At 39.2% G+C, this 22,915-nt stretch overlaps 1 protein-coding gene across 2 annotated transcripts in view; it reads right to left on the bottom strand.

Annotated features, from left to right (window-relative positions):
• LOC136856610 (uncharacterized) overlaps nt 1–22,915 on the bottom strand; it is a 235,119-nt gene that overhangs the window by 1,757 nt on the left and 210,447 nt on the right. For both annotated transcript variants that reach the window (XM_067134537.1, XM_067134538.1), the window contains 6 exons: nt 15,542–17,012; nt 5,450–5,709; nt 4,547–5,102; nt 3,336–3,572; nt 979–1,162; nt 172–390 (listed from right to left, as the gene is read on the bottom strand). In XM_067134537.1, the coding sequence (XP_066990638.1) occupies nt 172–390; nt 979–1,162; nt 3,336–3,572; nt 4,547–5,102; nt 5,450–5,709; nt 15,542–15,974 (1,889 nt within the window). In that variant the 5' untranslated portion in view covers nt 15,975–17,012. The remainder of the gene's footprint in view (nt 1–171; nt 391–978; nt 1,163–3,335; nt 3,573–4,546; nt 5,103–5,449; nt 5,710–15,541; nt 17,013–22,915) is intronic.

Genomic DNA, 22,915 nt, shown 5'->3' on the forward strand with positions numbered 1-22,915 from the left:
ACGCTGTAGCTGCTGTACAGAAAACTCGACTGCGCCGAAGAAGCTTCGGCACATTTTTTACTTGTTGATAATTTACAATGAAATATTCCAGTGGAAATTCTTTGAACTAGACGGTTCGATTAGGACACAGAATCTCAAGAAATCTCAGGGAAGGGGACCCATGCACCTTACCTCCTAGGATTCGGTTCATCTTTCCTGTGGGAGAGCATCGTATAACGGCCAATATTCGCAGGATACCGCGAAATGAAGTATCCGTGAAACTTGATCCTGTTGGACATGTCATCGTCTTCGCCTCCCCAGCCCCAGAATTTGTTGCTGAAGCCGTTGACCGTCTTGAACTGGCCCACAGTCATTGCACTCACTCCACCGAAAATGTCATTGTAAGGTAATCTGAAAGGTGGGCAAGATGTAAAAAATTCAGTAAAATTTTCTGTCTACTACTCAGCTATTTTTCTGACAAATGTACTTTGAAGAATTGTCATTCCATCAGTTCTGGTTAAAAAATATAATCTGGAAGGTGGGCAAGATGGAAAAAATTCAGTAAAATGTTTCTGCCTACTACTCAGCTGTTACTCTGACAAATGTACATGATGAATCATTAGATTTTGAGGAATTGTCATTCCATCAGAAAACACTAAATTTTGAATAGTCTTCAGTAAAACAAAGAAAAAATTGCTTCATAATAGCAATTTAATAGCTAAGAAATCAGAATATATGTATATGTACCAGGCAAATCTTACTATTCAACTGAACTACAGTTTCCAAATTCTACAGCTTCCCGTTCATATTTTCCGCTAAGATGGATTCCATACACCAAAGAAGGCTTCGAATTAAGTTCTAAAATCAGGACCCACTTGAAATTTCGTGCATGGCGGTTATTCCTGATTCTGGCCTGCCTGAAATTCGCACACGAAACAAAGGTACGACCCCAAACATACTAGCAGTGAATGCTGAGAAGGGGAATTCTTGCAGACTCACGTGTAACGCATAGTATCAATGGCTATGGACATGTGACGCGGTTGCTCCGGGCAAGTGTAAAGATTCCTGTCGTCTTCCGGTAATAAGTCCACGTCGTGGAATATGAAACAGTCGTAGGGGTATTGCTTGAGAGACTCCAAGGCTCCGACGTTCATCAGCATTGCTCGATTGAATTTTCCACTTCCTGGAAGAGAGAGAGAAATGATGAAAGCTTCAGTGTACGCCATCATTTGGAAAATCACTTTTTACACGTCAGTTACAGAACGCAATCACTACATCTAATGATGACGAACCGATCAGAACATGCCAGAGGGCTATAATACTCTCACAGCATTATGTTCCATTATGTTCCGTGCTTAATTTGTAACATGGAATACTTCAACTGACATGAGACATTTTAAAGCGCTGACAACTGGTATTAAGTAAACCATACCTCATCAGTGATCAGTGCTTGAAATCAGTTATCAGTGCTTGAAATCAGTTAGAATTTAAGCAGAGAAAACAATGCTGCTGACAGTATTGTATCAGTCTAATGCCATTATAAGCTCATTGTCATTAGATGCAATGGAATATGAATGGAATGGAATAGGAAATTTAGGCTTGAAGCTAAACACTGGAATCCGAAGGATTATTCAGCGTTATGGTGAACTTGATTTGAGATGAACAGTCATGTCAACGAATTTATAAATTGGATAAAATTTTTAAAAATTCTTTTAAAACTATGGTAAAAATTAACAATTGGCAAAAACTGGTGTTCCCCATAAAAAAATTATGAGTTTGTATTTAGGATGTGCATATAACCTTTAGTGTAAAAAAGTAAAATAAATTGAAAAATATCCACAAACATGCATATATACACAACTGCAAAAGTGTATAAACTACACTTGGCAAAGTACCAGGAGGTAAGCATTAAATTTCATTATATAGGTTAATGGTCAGTTGTTCCACAATAAAACTGAAAACAACAGAGTTCTATGCACATGTTCCATCACATTACACATGTGACGCTGGCAACTCTGCTATCCACTGTGTTCTAACTTTTTTACAGCTTCGCCAAACGAATACATTTAACGACCACGACACGAGGAAAACGTTAAATCGACTGCCACCTTTGATACGGGGTGATATTTCCTGTCAAATGTGGATTTCAGAATCACGTTTTTATCATGTCTCCCACTGGTCACATTTAAGTGAGGTTTCTCATTTAATGTAAAGGTCGAGACTGCGTTTGTTTCACGTTCGTATCTTGTTAAAAAAGAAAGACTTCCATTTTTGTTCCGGAGAAAGATCCACGCGTTCAAGCACGTTTTATACAATCATAAAAAAGTTGCATTTTATCAGGTGACCAAAACCAAATTCTGAATATATATATATAAATAAAAATTAATTAATTATAAAATCTAATGAACTCATTACAGTAATTAATTATAACTGTTAAAGCAAGTGGCTAAATCGCTCTAATTTTTATAACGTTCACACTCACATTAATTTTTAATAATCACCAAATTACTTTCTATAATCCAAATGACATGGTTATTATAACTATGGTAATTCTGATAAGCATGGCATATATTATTACATTAACAATTCTATAACATAAAAAGTACAATTTTAATCGTGAGTTCTTTCATGTTCGATAAAAAAAAATACATCACTTGGAACAAGTGATAAATAAACTGAACTACTGGACGTCAGAAAGAATTAAAGGAATGAAGAAAAGCTTGTAAGTATTAATTTCCTACCAGACTGAAAAATTTTAACTTTATTACAAATGCTATTAGACAGAATTGAAAGTGCAGACCTGCTCCCATTACACTGACCCACGAAAAACACAACTTTATTAATTTTCCATCGGACTGAAAAATCTTATCTTCAATGCAATTACTTCAGGAATAAAGAAAATGAAGACATGGTCCTCTCATACTGACCCACCAAAAACACTGTTAGATTTTTCTCATTAGACTGAAAAGTCTTATCTTCAATACAAATACTTTTGGCAATAAACAAAGTGTACACATGCTCCCACTATACGGACCCACGAAAAACACATCTTGATTAATTTTTCATCAGACTGAAAAACCGTATCTTCAATACAAACCCTTTTGGAAGCAAAGCGCAGCTATGGTCCTGTCATATTGACCCCCAAAAACAAAATCGCATCAGATTTTCCTTATCAGACTGAAAAAATCTTATTGTCAGTACTTTTTGGAAATTAAAACAAAAAGTGTAGACAATGGTCCCATCACACAGACCCACCAAAAACACTAATTAGATTTTTCTTATCAGACTGAAAAACCTCATCTTCAACACAAACGCTTTTGGAAAGAAAGTACAGACGTTGCTCCCAGCGTACTGACCCGCTTGCTCGACTATATAGATGGCGTAATCTATCTGCTGCCTCTGGAGTATCGGGTGAATGTGATAAATAAACATGGCCAGGTGTTTGACCCGGTCTCTGTAGGGCACGATGATGGCCACGCGGTGCCTCGCCCGGCACTCGGCCGGACGGAAGCGGCCCCCGGGTTCCAGTTCCGGGTGGGTTCTCTCCTGCTCTTCCAGGGATGGCAGGGTGCGGTTGATCTTGACGACGCCCACTGGAAAAGGTTCTTTATTATTGGGAGTATATATACATATATAATATATATATATATATATATATATATATATATATATATATATATTAAGACCAGGACCTCGTTTAAAATGAATGGTCTCTAGCAGAGATATTTATTCAGGGAAGTTACGAGGTTTCCAGGGCTAACAGCCCTCATCGTCTGGTATACCCAGGGAAAGCTTGTAACTCTTCCTGAATAAATACCTCTGCTAAATAAATATATATATATATATATATATATATATATATATATATATATATACATATATCACTTATATATATTAGCATCACTTGCACTGTGCATTCATACAAAGAATAACAGGACCTAATTTAAACAAGATGGTATCTAAGTTACAATTTTTCAAGGACTGACTGTCCCCTTGTCCGGTAGCCGTAAAAACCTACTGGCTGATGGGGACAGTTAGTCCTTGAAAGGTTATTACATATGTGACTAAAATCTCTGTTAGATACCATCCTGTTTAAATGATGTATTGTTACATGTACATATATACATAAATACTGCATATATATATATATATATATATATATATATATATATATATATATATATATATATATATATATATATTCATTTATATAGTATATATATGCTGTATGTATGTATATATGTACAATATATACTCTCAGGCACTTTCGTCTGCATCAAATTCATTGAAGTGATATATTCTAAGCTGATGAGATTGGACAATTATTGAAAAAAAATGAAAAACCTGCAACAGAAATATTTTAAACATTTACCATTTTTTACATGTCAGGGAAAACAATAATGTTATCAACATTGTGCTTTGTGTATGTATGTATGTATGTATGTATGACTGCAACTGTTGCAAATATAATATATAACTGAAAGTACATATGCATATCTAACAAACCATTCAAATGATATTTTAGACACGAATAAAATCAAGTCATGAGAACAGAAAAGAAAAATACCTAGATTCGGGGGTACTGGAGGGCAGAGGGCTTTCTCCTTGCTGAGTAGAACTCTGGAGGTTTCTTGGGCACTGCCAGTGGTACCATTGCTATTTTGGCTAGTAACTTTATTTGAGCTAATCGTGGATTTCCGTGGTGATTGGCCACTGTGCTTGCTGTTGCTCTTATTGGTTAGTTTGGACGGGGAAGAAGCGCTGTCTGAGCTCACGTTAGACCTGCTGACGTGAAGCGCAGTTTGTGCTTTCGTTGGCTCTCTTTTCGAAGAAGAAGTGGAGTTCCTCCCTCCTTCGGGTAATCTTCTGTTGGCCACCGCCGTGGCGTTGTTCGGCTTCGTTCTGCCCCTGCCGTCGTCGGCTTCGATCATCTGTCGAAGCCTGGTCATCTCCTCCTTCGTCTCTGGGTGGGTAGGCTCCCTGACCTCCTTCCCACCGACCAATAAGGGCACTGAAACTAGGGAATCGTAGGTCGTGTTGTGCAGCGGGATCACGGTGACCACGGCGGGGGGCTTTTCGTTCGTCCCGTGGTTCCAGGCCAACTTGTTGTTGACCCATTTCACCTTTTGGAAGGAATGGGGAGGTATGAGTCTCTCTCTCTCTCTCTCTCTCTCTCTCTCTCTCTCTCTCTCTCTCTCTCTCTCTCTCTCTCTCTCTCTCTCTCTCTCTCTCTCTGTGTGTGTGTGTGTGTGTGTGTGTGTTTTCGTTCTAACTATATTCACATTACGTGGCAAATTCTAAATTGACCAGGTTGGAAAATTAATGAGCAATGAATCAACAGCAAGAGAAATGTATATGATGACATTCACCATTTTTCTTCACGTCAAGGAAAACAGTCAAGTTATAAACTCTATGCACGTATGCATGCATGTACGTATGTGGCAGTCCAAACTGCGTGCACTAAACTCACCCGGGACTCGAAGGCCGACAGAGAATCTTGGGAGGAAACGTTGACGTAGAAGAGGGGGTCGTAGTTCCTGTAGAAGAGGATGTTGAGGGAGAACTGCCCCATCAGGAGCAGGATGAGGACTAAGAGCAGGAACTTCCAGAACTTGGGCCGACACGTCGACATCACCAGCGACCGAAGCCACGGAAAGCCGTAGGCCGTCCCTGTGGGCAAGCAAGGACTGCCCTCGCCACCTGACGAAGGCGGTGGGTTCATGGTGCCAGCTGGAAAAATGGAAAGTTCAAAATGGTTTTATGTTTATAAAGGTGGGTTCATGGTGGCAGCTGGAAAAATGGAAAGTGCGAAAGGTGGGTTCATGGTGCCATCTGGAAAAATAGAAAATTCAAAATAGCTTTATGTCTACACTGACTGGAGGATAAAACTAACTCTACACGGACTATCTGCTTCAAGACAGAACCTTTTCTTTTAACTTAATACTGACGCTGTGCTTTAATTTCTTTCTCTTCTGAAATATTCACCTGACAACCCTGAGAGAGAGAGAGAGAGAGAGAGAGAGAGAGAGAGAGAGAGAGAGAGAGAGAGAGAGAGAGAGAGAGAGAGAGAGAGAGAAGTTATAGGAAGAGGTGATTAATAAATAAATAAATAAATAGTTCGCCCAGTGAAGGTGTACGGAATCTTCTGAGTAGACCTTAGTTTAACCAGACCACTGAGCTGATTAACAGCTCTCCTAGGGCTGGCCCGAAGGATTAGGTTTATAGTACGTGGCTAAGAACCAGCTGGTTACCTAGCAACGAGACCTACAGCTTATTGTGGAATCCGAACCACATTATTCAGGAGACGTCAGTAACAGCAGCTTCAACAGCAGGAATGAATTCGCTCCTCGCTTAAACATTTGGAGGTCAGGAGATTCCATAAGTTCCTCATGGGACGGGTTGGTATCGTTCTCGGCTAGCACTCAGCTGGGCCCCGCGTTCGATTCTCCGACCGCCCAATGAAGAATCAGAGGAATTTATTTCTTCTGATAGAAATTAATTTCTTGTTATAATGTGGTTCGGATTCCACAATAAGCTGTAGGTTCCGTTGCTAGGTAACCAACTGGTTCTTAGCCACGTAAAATAAATCTAATCCTTCGGGTCAGCCCTAGGAGAGCTGTTAATCAGCTCAGTGGTCTGGTTAAACTAAGGTATACTCAGAAGATTCCGTAGAACTGCTCTGGGCGAAATATTTAACGCATTTCAGCTGTAGCCAAGATGAAACTCCCAGCAAACTGAGTAGTATTAAACCTGATGCTAGAAAAAGATACACTGTCTGAATCAGATTCAGCAGCAGCCTGCCTAGAGTTGTGAGCAAAATCAGCCAGGTCAGGTAAAGAAGTGTGGAGAGGATTTTTGTCGTTGCAGTATATTTTATGCAACAAAAACAAGCAAAAAATGCGCCGAAGTCTCTTTGGGGTTTTCTGTACAGCCACGGCCCATAAACTTAGAGCCGCGACCCATGAAACTTTCAACCACAAGCCGGTGGTGGTGGCCTGTGTTGTTGGCACCTATAACGGTGCCAGATGCACGATTATGGCTAACTTTAACCTTAAATAAAATCAAAACTACTGAGGCTAGAGGGCTGCAATTTGATATGTTTTATGATTGGAGGGTGGATGATCAGCATACCAATTTGCAGCCCTCTAGCCTCAGCAGTTTTTAAGATCTGCGGGTGGACGGACAGGCAAAGCCGGCACAATAGTTTTCTTGTACAGAAAACTGGAAAAAAAAAAAAAACTCACTATGCTACAAGTCTTCGTTCAGAGCCGGCATCAACGGTGCGAAAGAACACACTGATGTTTTCAATTCCCTTCCTGCTACAGACTCCAGAATCTTTATTCGAATTTCGACCGGCATAGATGGCCCTTGACATTTGGTCGCCCGTGTGCGTGGAAAATCAGTGAATTTATCAGTTCCCAAACGCGTAAAGGCGGAATGAATTTAATTTGGGTGAAAAAGGGCTGACATTTATTTAGTGGTTCATGGCGTCAAAAAATAACCGATCGGCAAAGACCACAAAAGCGCTTCACTCTCACTGAATTCAAATTCTATCATAAAAATTAAACAAGTGAAAAATGCGCCGAAGTTTCTTCGGCGCAATCGAGTTTTCTGTGCAGCGTATAATCAAAGCCACCGAAAATAGATCTATCTTTCGGTGGTCTCGGTATAATGCTGTATGAGCCGTGGCGTATGAAACTTTAAAAACGGCCTGGTGGTGGCCTACCCTATACCGTCGCCAAAAGCACGATTATGGCTAACTTTAACCCTAAATAAAATAAAACTACTGAGGCTAGAGGGCTGCAATTTGGTATGTTTGATGATTGGAGGGTGGATACTCAACATACCAATTTGCAGCCCTCTAGCCTCGGTAGTTTTTAAGATCTGAGGGCGGACAGAAAAAGTGAGGACAGAAGAAAGTGCGGACGGACAGACAAAGCCGGCGCAATAGTTTTCTTTTACAGAAAATTAATAAAGGACGAACACCGTTCTTACATTTTGAGTTACTTAGTCCCAGGGAGCAAAAGTGATTTAGGAAGGTATCTCGTTTTGTTGTATTGTTTGAGAAGAAAAACGTCGCATATATTATTAGGGTGAATATGTTAAATTTTGCAACGATTTTTTTACCAAGAGGAGTTTATTGAATAAATTTGGCCAATCAAAGGTAACTCTTTAAATTAAAATAAAATATGTATGTATGTATGTATGTATGTATGTATGTATGTATTGTATATACAGTATATATATTGTATATATGTATATGTATATATTATATTATATATATAATACATATCTATTGTATGTATATATTATAAATTATATATACTCGTATATGTGTGTGTGTGTGTATATTATATATATATATATATATATATATATATACTAGCTGACCAACCCGGCACTGTCTGGAAAAACTCTGAATAACAACCAACGGCTAGGCCCGTTAAAACTGAATAACAGTCTACGGGCAGTGACAGAGCAGAGAGCAGGGGGAGGGGGAGGGGGAGGAAACACTGAAAAAAAAAAATGTGGTAATTTCGTATGGAGTAATTTTTTAATAAGGGGGTAGTTTTATCACAGAATCATTTAGTCCGCTAATATAGAAATTGTCGATATAAGAGGGAAATGAAGTTACGTTCCCCTATTGGAAAAGAATAAACGACGTCACCGAACAAAGACAATAACTCAAAGACCTTATACCTCTATGATTCGTGCTCGGGTGCGTCCTGTGTATTTTATCAATTACGTGAAATTCACTGCACAGCAAATCGAAAGCGATTCGTTTTAGAAATGATGATGATAATACCACAAGGTACTTGAGAATTTGTATCTTATTCGCAGGGTATGATTATGATACATTCGGCTTTGGATGAACGCTGAAAACAATGTGGCAATCTCGATGGGAATAGATTTTTAATGAGGGGGTAAGCCTGTCACAGAAGCATTTGTCTGTTTCTACTTTTTTTTCCGTGGCGAGAATTGTAAGGTCTGACTGGTGAGGTGGTAAAAGTAATTCTAATGCAGTCCAACATATCTGTTAATTTTTTTAGATGCACTAAACTGATTACAGGGTTTGCAGTGGGAGGAGTTTAATGATATCATACGTCTGACAGCACCTGGGAAAACAGGTGGAGAGTCAGGTGGAAATGAGAATTACCCCAAAAAGCTGCAGGAAAAGGTGATGTCAAAACGAAAATTTCATTTGTTTTGTCTGTGTTTGTATGTCTGTCACGGGGTAGGGGTTTGATTTTGGGTTATAAACCTTTCTGGGGTGACACAGAGGTCGTGTGCAAAATTTTGTCTGGGTCTGTCAAGCAGTTCGGATTTCTATAGCGGCTAAACAAATATACAAACATTCACTTATTTACCTATATATAAATTTATATATATATTATATATATATATATATATATATATATATATATATATATATATATATATATACACATACATATATACATGTATGTATATTCATTACCATTTTGTCTATGTAAATTCTGAGTTGGCCTCCAAAATTGTGGCATCTGTTCAAGGTATTCATACGAGCGTTGATAACAGAGCCCCAATCCGCCCAAAACCCTATTTTCAATTTCATGCTTCTTCTTTCAGGTAACGAGCTGGTCTTCTACAAAGACCCGGAATGAACGATGCCTATGGCAAAACAGCTGATTCCTTGGACTAGGATGAGATGAAAAGGTAGACTTCGGTCGTTCAAATGCCAAGATAATAGCAGGAGGGAACAGGTAAGCTTCAATCCTTGCTACACCAGGAAATAACAGGATAAAGATAGGCTTCAATCCTTTCTATTCCGGGAAATAACACAGGAGGGAAAAGGGGGCTTCAATGCTTCCTATACCAGGAAATAACATAGTAGAGAAAAGGTAGGCTTCAATAATTCATGTAACAGGAAATAACAAGATAGAAAAGATAGGCTTCAATCCTTTCTATGCCAGGAAATAACATAGGACAGAAAAGGTAGGCTTCAATCCTTTATATACCAAAAAATAACAGGATAGGAAAGGTAGGCTTCAATCCTTCTTGTACCAGGAGATAACAAGAGTGAGGCTGGAACCGTTAGCCGTCAAGGAGTTTTGTCAATCAAATCCGGTACGCTCTCACTACATCAAATATAAGAATAAAAAAATCAATTTGCAACAGAATCCGCACATCACGCAAGAGCTCTTTCGTTGAGTTCATCGTCCGGTCACTGGCTACAACGAGAGAGAGAGAGAGAGAGAGAGAGAGAGAGAGAGAGAGAGAGAAAGAGAGAGAATGAAAAGTTCACCTGAATAAACAAAAGGATAGCGAACGGAGCTTTTTCGATTTTAAACCTCCGTTACTTATCTTGAAAATAAGCAGCGTCATTTCAGTGCTCTCTCTCTCTCTCTCTCTCTCTCTCTCTCTCTCTCTCTCTCTCTCTCTCTCTCTCTCTCTCTCTCTCGTATCAGTTGTTTCATCATCACCGTCATTATAATCATCGCGTGCGTTCGGGTCATTGGTCTTGTTTGCAATTAAAATGATCATGAGAGGAGTGCAAAAGATTTCCGTAATGACTGTTCGAAGCCGATTTTCACAGAACACGAAATATTATAGACCTCTGACTCAAAATATGTATTTCATGACCGTGCAAGAATGACTATAAATAAATAACTGACTGTACACTACAAAATGGCTTTAAGAAACTGTTGTCCGTCGTCTCCGAAGAATAATTAGTAAAACATTTTCTAAAATTTAAAATAAAAAAAAAACTGCAACAAGAGAGTGACCCCAAAGATGAAGGTTGATGACCGCGCAACTTACAAAAATAAAAATGCGATCAAACCAGACCTTATCTCTTCACCGAGAGATAATTGAGGAAAAACCTGGACTCCCCAAACACACGTAGACAACCGCTTTCAGCTGAACACTCTACCAGCTCTTAATTCAGGTAGGAATGAACACCTGGGAAACGGAACACAAGAGAAGAATAAAACCTAGCTTACTGTAAACGTCTTTGGAAAATCATTCGAAATGGACGATGTTTTATTACAGAGTATATAAGTATTCCAAACCTCACCGAGCCTTTGGATTTGAAACCAGACACAAAACGTTGAAAGGACTCTTTAAATGTCTGCGGCTATTTGGGGTATGTGTGGGCATGTGCTAACCCGTACTCAGTCGTCGAGTACTTGTGATATGAACGCTTGTAGTTCATACGGTAAAAATACTTATATATTCTATTACTTAAAGTCATTATCTTTTCCCCTTTTAGAAGACTTATCATTTTAATATATGTCTCTTTACTTCCACTAAAAGTTTCGATCCCTCTCCTCACAAAAACACTTGTTATATTTCCCAAACCGTCTAAGTCCGAAAGAACGGTCTGGTACCTGTAATAAAAATCCCTATAGTTCCCACAGTAAAACCACATGTTTTCATCGTTTACAGCATTCATATTCCCCTACTGAAAGACCTGTACTTGAAATATGTCCCGTTCCTAATAAAAAATATTTAAAATACTCATATTTTCCAATCTTAGTAACCCGAACGAATGACCCAGATGTTCCCTCCCAATACCCGCATCTAACGAACGTCATACAGATTCCTGATCTTGACCTTCGTATTTCTTAAATAGAATATTCGTTCATAAACAAATACAGCAGACCCAAAACAACGCCCATTTCCTCTCCCTCCCCAAAACCAGGGCCTTTGCAAAGAAAGAACCAGCCGGCAACCAGTCCCTGCATTCACGGGCTCTCAAAGGAAAATTAGAGGCGCCATTCAGCTTTTCGCCCGAGTAATATTTACAGAGCTCACTCGCCCCACTTCCCTCCGAGCCAGTTACAGATGAACCTATGAAGAATACATCCACCGACGTTTATCAGCAAAATGACGAGGTTCAATTTTCCGAGACGAATTCACTCGGGGAAACTGTTGTGATGCGAGCTTGAAACCTAGACAAATATTAAATTTGACACAGTACTGTTCAACGAATAAAAAAAATAGGAGGGGCTGGTTTTTGGGAAGATAGGTGAGAAAAAGTGGGGTTCAACGGTTCAATAGAACGGGAGAGGGCCGGTTTTTAGGAAGATAGGTGAGAAAAAGTAAGGTTCAACGGTTAAATGGAATGGGAGAGGGCCGGTTTTTAGGAAGATAGGTGAGAATTAAAAAAAAAATTTTGAACACGATTTTTTTAAATTCACCAAAAAGTAAAAAATAATTTTTTGAGACACCAGAATTTTCTTACAATTAATCACGTCTACAAAAATAAAAGCGTGGGCGCCAAACATGGAAGGAAATGCTACAAGAAATAGCATTTCTTATCATGTCCGGCGCCCACACTTATTTTTGTAGACATGATTAATTGTAAGAAAATCCTGGTGTCTCAAAAAATTATTTTTTCACTTTTTAGTGCATTTTAATAAAAGCGTGTTTTAAGAAGACAAAACTGACTCACTACACAGGAAATATAACTTTACCATCTGATTTAATCACCTCTCACACACCAGAGGCCGGGTTTCCCGCGCGACCTTGTTGTTAGAACATTTGTACGAACCGCAGAGGTGTCGTCTACACTACCAAAGATTTGTCGAACTGACTCGAATATAAATTCAGTAGAAGCAGCAGGGCAAAGTGACGCCCACGTTTTCGGCAGGTGTTACGGCATCTGTTTTATAGACTTTAATGAATTGTGCAGGTTACCATCGTAATTGACTTAAAAGAACTAAGCCCCGGCTTGAAACTCTCCACCCTCTGAAGACATAATAGCTTCAGAATTCGCATCGATGATTTGTTCCCCGTAGGGGAGGGGGGGGGTTAATGCCGTCGGTGTACCTCATACGGTGCACTGTAGGCATTACTTAAGGTTCTTTGCGGCGTGCCTCCGGCCCCTAGCTGCAACCCCTTTCGTTCCTTTCACTGTACCTCCGTTCATATTCTCTTTCTTCCATCTTACTTTCCAGCCTCTCCTAACAATTGATTCATAGTGCGACTGCTTTGAGGTTTTCCGCCCGTTACACCTTTCAAACCTTTTACTGTCAATTTCCGTTTCAGCGCTGAATGACTTCATAGGTCCCAGTGCTTGGCCTTTGGCTAAAATTCAATTCAGTTCAATTTGATGATTTGTGTCAAACGTGGAAGGGGTAGGTGATGAGTCTGTAAAACTCTGTGATGAGATCATAAGGTCAGGTCAGCAGGCAGTGTTTGAGGGTACTGGAGGGTAGGAGGGAGGGATAAAACCAGTAAATAAGGGAAAGAGGAAATAAGTGGTTTATTGAAGGAAAAAAAAAAAAGGAATAACTGAAGTCCAGTGATGAAAACATTTTTCGTGTTTGTCTAGAATGGTTAAGAAAACGCCACTTAATGAAACAAATTTAAGTTAGCAAATACGGAACAGGAACTCTCGACCTCCACTAAGGTCCTCTTCAGCTGTACTGAGCAAAAATGACAAAGTTTACATAGAAATAAAAGTGAAAATAAACAATTTTTAAAAGGAAGACCCCAGACTGACAGTTTCCATTTTAATTGCCCTTCTAAAAATTGTGTATTTTCGCTCTTAATTCCATGCAGACTGAAATTTTTCCTCAGTAAGACTGAAAGGCGAAAGCTCCCTGAATTCGTTGCATAAAGTGGCTTTTTCTTAATCAAATAACTGAAGTGCAAATACGCTGCAGATCACTAACATACAGGGTGGGAGAAGGGGCAGTTCAGAAAATAATCAGCAGGAAAAAGTCAAGTGAAAACGACGGGGCAAGACCTTGAGAGAATAAGTTGTTCTGAATGAACTTAAAGAACAAATGGATTCCAGAACAAAAGCTGGAAATGGATATCAGTCTGGGGTGACAAAGTGAGTATTCTGAAGATATGTTGAATATCGAAGATAGAGGAGAGGCTAAGTTGAATTTTGCAGGTATGGAAAGGTTTAGCGTAAGTTTGAGAATGGTTGCGAGAGTGGTCATTCAGGGGGCGAATTGGGCAGTTAGGAGGTTGGACAGTGGAAAGGTGTCAGCAGTTCGTAGGATTACAAACAGGATATTGTGAATTTGCGATACTTAGTGTGACTAAGTGACTGACCAGAGTTTGTAAGGTTCGTCGGGAAGAAGGAGAGGTTCAACAGATACGGATGAGAGCTATAATTGTAATACTTTATAGAGGTGGAACTTATAGAGCAAAACTAGGAATTATAGGCTCATAGCATTACTCAATACACCAGGGAAGGTGTACGGTACGATTTTGACTGAGAAAGCACATGCAGATGACGGAAGAATTAACGAGAGAATAACAATACTGGTTTTGAATGTGTGGACCCAGAGTTTCTTTTTATTCTTGTTATAAAATAGTTAAGGCAAACACTGACCTACAGTAGAAAAATCCTCTGATAATTTCAGAGCAAGGCAATAACCTTGTTGAGGATTTATGATGCAGAAGAATCAGTTGCTGAGAATAACCGAGTTCTTATGATGGAAGCAAAGCTTGCACTGCAGAATGTGGACGCGATAATGACCGATTTGGTGTAAAAGTGGGCTTGAGACAAATGTCTGTGTTGACTACCATGGCTGTCAACATCTTGATACATAGTCAGGCAAGGAGTGAGGGAAACTATATGAAAGCTTAGATGTAGAATTGAAGGATCAAAAAATGAGTCTGAATGGTTGATGTTTGAAGGTAAAGCAGTACTCAGTGGGGATAGTGAAGAGAAACTGCAGAAATGGTGGGGATAGTGAAGAGAAACTGCAGAAATGTAGGGGATAGTGAAGAGAAACTAAAGAAGTGGTGGGGATAGTGAAGAGAAACTGCAGAAATGGTGGGGATAGTGAAGAGAAACTGCAGAAGTGGTGGGGATAGTGAAGAGAAACTGCAGAAATGGGTGAAGAAGCTTGGAGGCGTTCACTAGAGGAGAAGGTTGAGAGTAAATGGCTGCAAAAGTTAGGTTATGTAGGAAAATGGCAGCCAGGAAGATGGACCACTGGATTTTAAGTGAAAGCATTTGATTCGTACAGTAGGTTACTTGGGAGCACATACAATGGATTCTGGTAGGACGAGAGAACAGGCAAGTCACAGAATAGGAGAAGCCAGTGTCTGGGAATAGGCACGCAGTCTAACAGGTTTATTTTTAGTCAGACTTGAAAACAACGAATCACTTTGTTAATCCCTGCTTTTAAATATTCATGCAATCTTTCATCTGGCTGAAAGTAGGGTTGTGTTTAGAGTTACCTAGACATTGTTATATGCCTCTTGGTACATCACTTTCTGGCAAAACCTTTCAAAAGAGCGTTTAGGAAACGACTCTCAAGTGTCTGCCACACTGGGATTCCAACACCAAACTAAGAACTATACAGTAACTATCTACACAGTACCTAAGAACTACACAGTAACTATCTACACAGTTACTAAGAACTGTACAGTAACTATCTACACAGTAACTAAGAACTATACAGTACACAGTAACTAAGAACTACACAGTAACTATCTACACAGTAACTAAGAACTATACAGTAACTCTCTACACAGTAACTAAGAACTACACAGTAACTATCCACACAGGAACCTCTACAAAACATGCAGTTAACCCGCAGGTCCTGACCTAAGTAGGTGAAGCTAGTGACATCCTCCCAGGAGACAGAGGAGGGGGCTTTCTGACAGTACAGTTCCTGGCCACTGGAATACCGGCCATCTTTCTCGTCCAGGTCAGAGTCGTCCTCCGTATCACACTGACAGCTCTTTTGGTCGTGGTAGCTCTCCCTCCGTCTGTACTTGTCTGCTTTTCTCTTGGCGCCGTAGGAGGTCTCCTCCGAGCTGGTCCTGTTCTCATCTTCGACGTGGTAGGAGGCGGCGGCGGCGGCGGCGGCGGCCTTGCCACTGCTCCTGGATTTAGGGTGGTGCTTGGCCTTGGGGGGCCTCTTTGAACGGGGCGGGCTTGTTGCCTTGTCCCTGTCGGAGTCGATGTCGGAGGAGTCGCTGTTGGTGTTGGGGGGGCCAGACTCCTTTTGAAGGTACAGCGGGTGGTAGGCAGACATCAGGGAAACAGGAGCAGGAGTGAGGAGGAAGACAAGGTGATGGGAGAAGAAGGAGGAGACTGACCAAACAAAGGTGGAGCTTCGGTGGAAGACTTGAGGTCGGGAAGAAAGAGTGTGGGGGTCTGGAAGACGAAAAGTAGGAGGACGTGACTTAAAACAAAAATATTCGGGACACCGTAACCGAGAGAGAAGGGGTTATAACTGGATCGAATTAAAAGGGATAGACAGAAACGGTTTCATGTATATAAATTTCCCAATTTCTGGTGGAGGCAGTTCACATATATATATATATTTTCCTGCCGCTATCACAGTTTCGAACTTTCTTACTTTTCAGTAATTCGCCTCGTTGACAGTCGCCGCAAAAGTACCGTCATTTCACATCTGTTCTAGCGAACCTTGCAAGGTTCCTTTGAGAAATAGGCGGTCACCGACACGATCACGGCAAATCACTGACCTCATGGCTCAACACTGGGTATCATCATGACGATCATCACGCGATAAGCGAATGAGTATTTGTCCAAACCTGTCGCATCGTCAAGCCGCCGCTTGAAGATCTGAACAGCCTCTCGTCACTCTAGCCGATATCTAGAAATTCTGATCGGAACACATACACTTAATATATCTAAACCAGCGTTTTCCCCATCTCCACTTCCACAGTTTCATTTTTTCCCCCCGTCCTACTTACAACAGGCCTACGTAGCTAAGCCCCCTTCAGGTACTACCGTAGGCTCTTTGGTCACCGGCCCCGGCTAAACTGAATCACTGAACAGAGAAATCAAATCTCCACTTTCACTCTCTCATTTTTCTTTTATCATCGCCATCACCATCACAGATTGCGGCGTTCCTTCGCTCCCTTTCTCTCGCCGTAAGTCACAGCCGCCATGTAAATACACCTTCGGCTCTCATTCGCCTTTTATTGTGGGGGGAGGGGGAGAGCGCTTAATTAGCGCGTGGCAGGTGAGCCCTGCCGGGCATCACGCGCGTGCGTATCTGGTACCTCTTTCCTGATTTCTTCATCACGATGACTCCAGTGGGTACCTGTAAAGAAAGAAAGAAAGAATAATCACATGTGAGTTCGTAGAAATCGCCATTAACGTTACACTACCATTTAAATTTAATTCGTGAATGGACAAGATGACAGCTTTTATTAAAAACATATTATTATTATTATTATTATTATTATTATTATTATTATTATTAGGAGATAAGAACCTATTATTATTAAGGGACCATTGACTTGAGATTCAAGTTTCTACAGAATATGGTGCACATTAAGAAGTTAGAGAAGGTAAAGGGAAATACTGAAAGAAGAGATCTCGCTTATTAAAAACGAAAAAACAAATTAAATTGATAAATAAGTGCTTAGCATTACGCTAACGTTTCAAAGTAAATTAACGAATACATAAGATAAAAGCTTTTGTTTAAAAAAAATAAAAAAAAAATTCTAAGCACGAGCCATTGGCTAAGGGCGGCCGGTAAGTGTGTCATAGTGACAAAAGGGGGTGTAAGAGGCCTGGTGTGGACCTTCGTACTCATCAAACTTACTGAGCCTCCCACGGACACGTCCATTTATTCAAAGGTACTGCATAATGAATCTGGGTCAAAAGGTAATCGGTCTTTTAAGACGGGTCCTTTATGCTGTTTGATATATATATATATATATATATATATATATATATATATATATATATATATATATATATATATATATATATATATATATATATATATATATATATATATATATATATATATATATATATATATATATATATATATATATATATATATATATATATATATATATATATATATATTGTTAAGAGAGTTAACACTCCCAAGGCAACCTGCCTTTCAAGAATAAAGTAAAAATTTCATAATAAACAAACTTAATAACCTTCTGTTAATTAAGTTTGCTTGCTGTGACACGCTGACGGTCGGCTGTGGAAAATTGCCCCTTCGACCTCATTCTGTTAGTCCCTTGTTGCTCCTAATCCTCTCTTGAGCTCTGTGACTGCGATAAACCTCTTATTCCAGGTACTGACCGGAACTCAAGAAGATGCCTGGCCACCTGATGACCCAAGGCACTGATTAAGATTCCTGTGCCTCCTGCATGACTTGAGGCACGATTAACCACCCAACATTTGCCAAAAGAGAAAGTTGGGCGCATTAACCTCCCACTCTGCTGGCCCCGCATTCGATTCTCTGACCGGCCAGTGAAGAATTAGAGGAATTTATTTCTTCTGATAGATATTCATTTCTCACTATAATGTGGTTTGGATTCCACAATAACCTTTAGGTCCCATTGCTAGGTAACCAACTGGTTCTTAGCCCCGTAAAATAAATCTAATCCTTTGGGCCAGCCCTAGGAGAGCTGTTAATCAGCTCAGTGGTCTGGTTAAACTAAGGTATACTTTTAGATTTTTCTTCTCCTAAACGTTTGTTTCAAAGTGCAACTCGTACATAAACTTGACCTGTTATGTTAAACTCGTGTCACAAGTTTATTCATTAGTGTTCTATGAAAAGAGGATTTCTGTCACCCTCAGCACTAGCCTCTTACCCTCGCTATTACCATCAATTTATCAAGTGATCGTATGCCTTTCTCTATCGCAGAAAGGAGTGCTTGCCACTGTGGACCCTTCTGCCACGACTCTATGCTTATTCGCTGCAACTAAGAGTTTCCGATTGCAACCTTATGAACAGTGCCATTGAAGTTTAATCCCCGGCACCTTGTTAACATCTATTATTCGTTTATATGCTGTTGCAGGACCCTCAGTGGCCTGGCTTATCCCTCCTTGTCTTTGATTCTGTATTGTAAATACATGCGATTTATTTATCCTCAGAGTTCTCCCCAGAATCCCTATAAAGTAAGGCCCTAAGCCCCTGTTCCCTCATCTTATTTAACCCTTGTAGGTGATACAGTCAGATCAAGAACATCCTTGTGGTAAGTTTTCTAGGGCAAGTTGTAAGAATATATATAATATATATATATATATATATATATATATATATATATATATATATATATATATATATGTATATATACATATATATATATATATATATATATATATATATATATATATATATATATATATATATATATATATATATATATATATATATATATGTATAACTGACAAACGAAGCCTTAAAATGTATAAGTTTATAGAACATTTTCTGCCCAGAATGACTTTGTCTTTCATTTCTCAAAATATTTGCATGAACTCGTGTTACATCCTGTATAATATAATATAATATATATACAGTATCTATATACATATATATCTATATTAAATATATATATTGGATATATATATATTGTAATATATATATCTACAATCAAAATATGAAAAGAAAGGCATGGAGGAATAACTCTAAAATGAAATATTTACTCCAAAATAAAATTATATGAAAAGATAAAAAGTTACAGTAAATAGCGATATCTGTCACTGAACATCAACTATAACAACATTACAAAGATATACACAGAGTCACTGTCAACAAAACAGGTGTTTTCGCATTAAGAATGCCAACCATATAACGGTTCAAATGTATGAGAGAGAGAGAGAGAGAGAGAGAGAGAGAGAGAGAGAGAGAGAGAGAGAGAGAGAGATTGAGAGCAGTTACAGAAAAGATGATAAATAAATAGATATGAGGGAACTGCAAATAAAAGCGATACACCGGAATGAGAGAGAGAGAGAGAGAGAGAGAGAGAGAGAGAGAGAGAGAGAGAGAGAGAGAGAGAGAGATTGAAGTTATAGAAAAAGATGATAAATAAATAAATATGAGAGATCAGAAAATAAAACTGATACACCTGAATGAATTCAGGAGAGAGAGAGAGAGAGAGAGAGAGAGAGAGAGAGAGAGAGAGAGAGAGAGAGAGAGAGAGAGAGAGAGAGTTATAGGAAAATGTGATAAATAAACATATATATGAAGAGACACAAAATAAAACCGATACCCCTGAATGAATTCAGGAAGGAGAGAGAGAGAGAGAGAGAGAGAGAGAGAGAGAGAGAGAGAGAGAGAGAGAGAGAGAGAGAGCCAGGTCTTGGCGATAGCACAAGCGTTAGCTCTTGTGTGGCTCCATTGCCAGTGTTCTATCCCCTTAAATGTTGGATGTTGGAAAAGAGAGAGAGAGAGAGAGAGAGAGAGAGAGAGAGAGAGAGGGTAACTCACGGAGAGGTGCTAGAGAGGCTTTGTTCATAAGTGCTTTTGAAAGGGGAGTCGGGAAAACGTTTTTTGTTGCCGTTTCTTTAGGCCGGAAGAACTTGGAAAAAAAAAGAAAAAAAGATTTATATATATTTTATGCCGGAAGGCTTACTTCCATTTCGAAGTAATGAAATTCCTTCGCGTTACACAGTCTCCTCCTCCTCCTCCTCCTCCTCGTCCCAAGTCAACCTCTCTCTCTCTCTCTCTCTCTCTCTCTCTCTCTCTCTCTCTCTCTCTCTCTCTAGACTGTTGTGATAATTTTTAAAGTCAATTGCTCTATAGACTGTTGTGAGTCATTTTTAAAGTCAATCTCTCTCTCTCTCTCTCTCTAATTCTAGTCTTTATAAGACTGTTGTGAGTCATTTTAAAGTCAATACAGCTCTCTCTCTCTCTCTCTCTCTCTCTCTCTCTCTCTCTCTCGATAATTCTAGTTGCTTTATAAGACTGTTGTGAGTCATTTTTAAAGTCAATACAGCTCTCTCTCTCTCTCTCTCTCTCTCTCTCTCTCTCTCTCTCTCTCTAATTCTAGTTGCTTTATAAGACTGTTGTGAGTCATTTTTAAAAATACAGCTTCTAATTGCTTTCTACTCTGTTGTGAGTCATTTTTAATGTTAATTCTACAATCATACATCTCATCTCTCTCTCTCTCTCTCTCTCTCTCTCTCTCTCTCTCTCTCTCGCCAGCAACAAACAACACCGATTTTTGCTTCGTCGGATCATAAATCACGTGTACATAAGCGGACACATTCCACTGTGAACGACACCACCGTAATAATCGATTTATATAATACGAACATAATCCAGAGAAAGCTTTCACTGCTGGACGTCCAGCGAAGGACTCTCCCTTCTTTCTCCTCACCTCCTCAAGGAGGAAGTCCAGCGCCACTCCCAACACCTCCCCCTCCTGCTACGAGTGTAAACACACCCCTCCATCCATTTCAGTGTCTTCATTCTCAGTGCCAGCACCTAGAGAGAGAGAGAGAGAGAGAGAGAGAGAGAGAGAGAGAGAGAGAGAGAGAGAGAGAGAGAGAGAGAGAGAGCCGTATCGCCATTAAAAATGGCTCTCAACAGTCTGTAAAGTAACTGGAATTAACATCTTTTACGAGAGAGAGAGAGAGAGAGAGAGAGAGAGAGAGAGAGAGAGAGAGAGAGAGAGAGAGAGAGAGAGCCGTATCGCCATTAAAAATGGCTCTCAACAGTCTATAAAGCAACTGGAATTAACATCTTTTACGAGAGAGAGAGAGAGAGAGAGAGAGAGAGAGAGAGAGAGAGAGAGAGAGAGAGAGAGAGAGCCGTATCGCCATTAAAAATGTTTCACAACATTCTATAAAGCAACTATAATTAACGAACTAATTAACGAGAGAGAGAGAGAGAGAGAATGGTAGTTTTAATGAACAAAAATGATAAAAGAAAAAATCATGAGGAGAGAGAGAGAGAGAGAGAGAGAGAGAGAGAGAGAGAGAGAGAGAACACGCAGGCGCCACTTGTCCATGAAAAAAAGCAGGCTAGAAATACCAAATCATTTAACTGAAAATAAATTATTAGTTTACCTCAGAGAGATAAGGTTTAATTGGACCGCTAGGAAAACATTGCCCTTTTGGGGGCGAGGGAGGGGTGAGGTCTAGGGCATGGGTGCCAGGCGCATGTGACCTACTGCCTAAATGTGGACCCTGTTCCCTAATAACTGATCCTCTCTGTATTTCCAATTATGTTCTACGATGTCTTTCAAATGAACACCATAATATTCTTTGGAAGCTTGGATTGCAAATCAGTGGTTCCCTATAGGCCTGTTCCATATGAATAGGGTTCATATTCTGAATAATAATAATAATAATAAAAATAATAATAATAATAATAATAATAATAATAATAATAATAATAATTAGAAGAATTAAGAAAACTTAGTATAAAATCAAATCGCAAAATGCAGCCGTTTTATTCAACAAAACTTACCTCAAGGAGAGTCTTCTCCCTTCGAATTATTAATATTATTATTATTATTATTAACGAGGCTATAATATTTTGAGAATTCAAAACACATTATTGTTAAAAATATTTATGCATAGAGTTAAAAAAAATCGTAGCCCTCATCAATCCTATTGATGAGGATACACGGAGTAGCATTTGGAAGTCTCTCCTTATCATTTTTAACCTTGTACATAAATATTTTTAACACTACTGTGGCTTTTAATTATTATTATTATTATTATTATTATTATTATTATTATTATTATTATTATTATTATTATTATTATGAGGTCAGCGAGATGACGGTCAGAAGGAAAATGAAATATGATAAAAGGAAAATTCGTAGAGATGCCATTGATTCAAACCCATAACAAAATGACTCAAACTGTAATTGTTATTGAAAAAAAAAAAGAAACACTAATCCGTTTCAAGCCGGACTTACAGACACTTGTGGTACATGAGTGCGAAGGCAGCCACAAGTGTTTTAGAACAAAACAGTGATTACCTCGATAGTTTTTATTTTATTTTTTTAACAAATTACCGCGGTCGAAAGTTCTACCTTCAATCGTTCAAATTCCTATGGCTATTACGACTTGGAAAAACTCTTCTTCAGCCAGGGATATTATAATAAGAAGACTGGAAAAAAAGCGTAAAATTTAGGCCAAGGGCCACGCACTGGGACCTATGGGGTCATTCAGCGCTGAAATGGAAATTGACAGCAAAAGGTTTGAAAGGTGTAACAGAAGGAAAACCTCGCAGAT

Source organism: Macrobrachium rosenbergii, chromosome 36 (assembly GCF_040412425.1).
Source record: "Macrobrachium rosenbergii isolate ZJJX-2024 chromosome 36, ASM4041242v1, whole genome shotgun sequence".
In the NCBI taxonomy this organism is placed as follows: Eukaryota; Metazoa; Arthropoda; class Malacostraca; order Decapoda; family Palaemonidae; genus Macrobrachium; species Macrobrachium rosenbergii.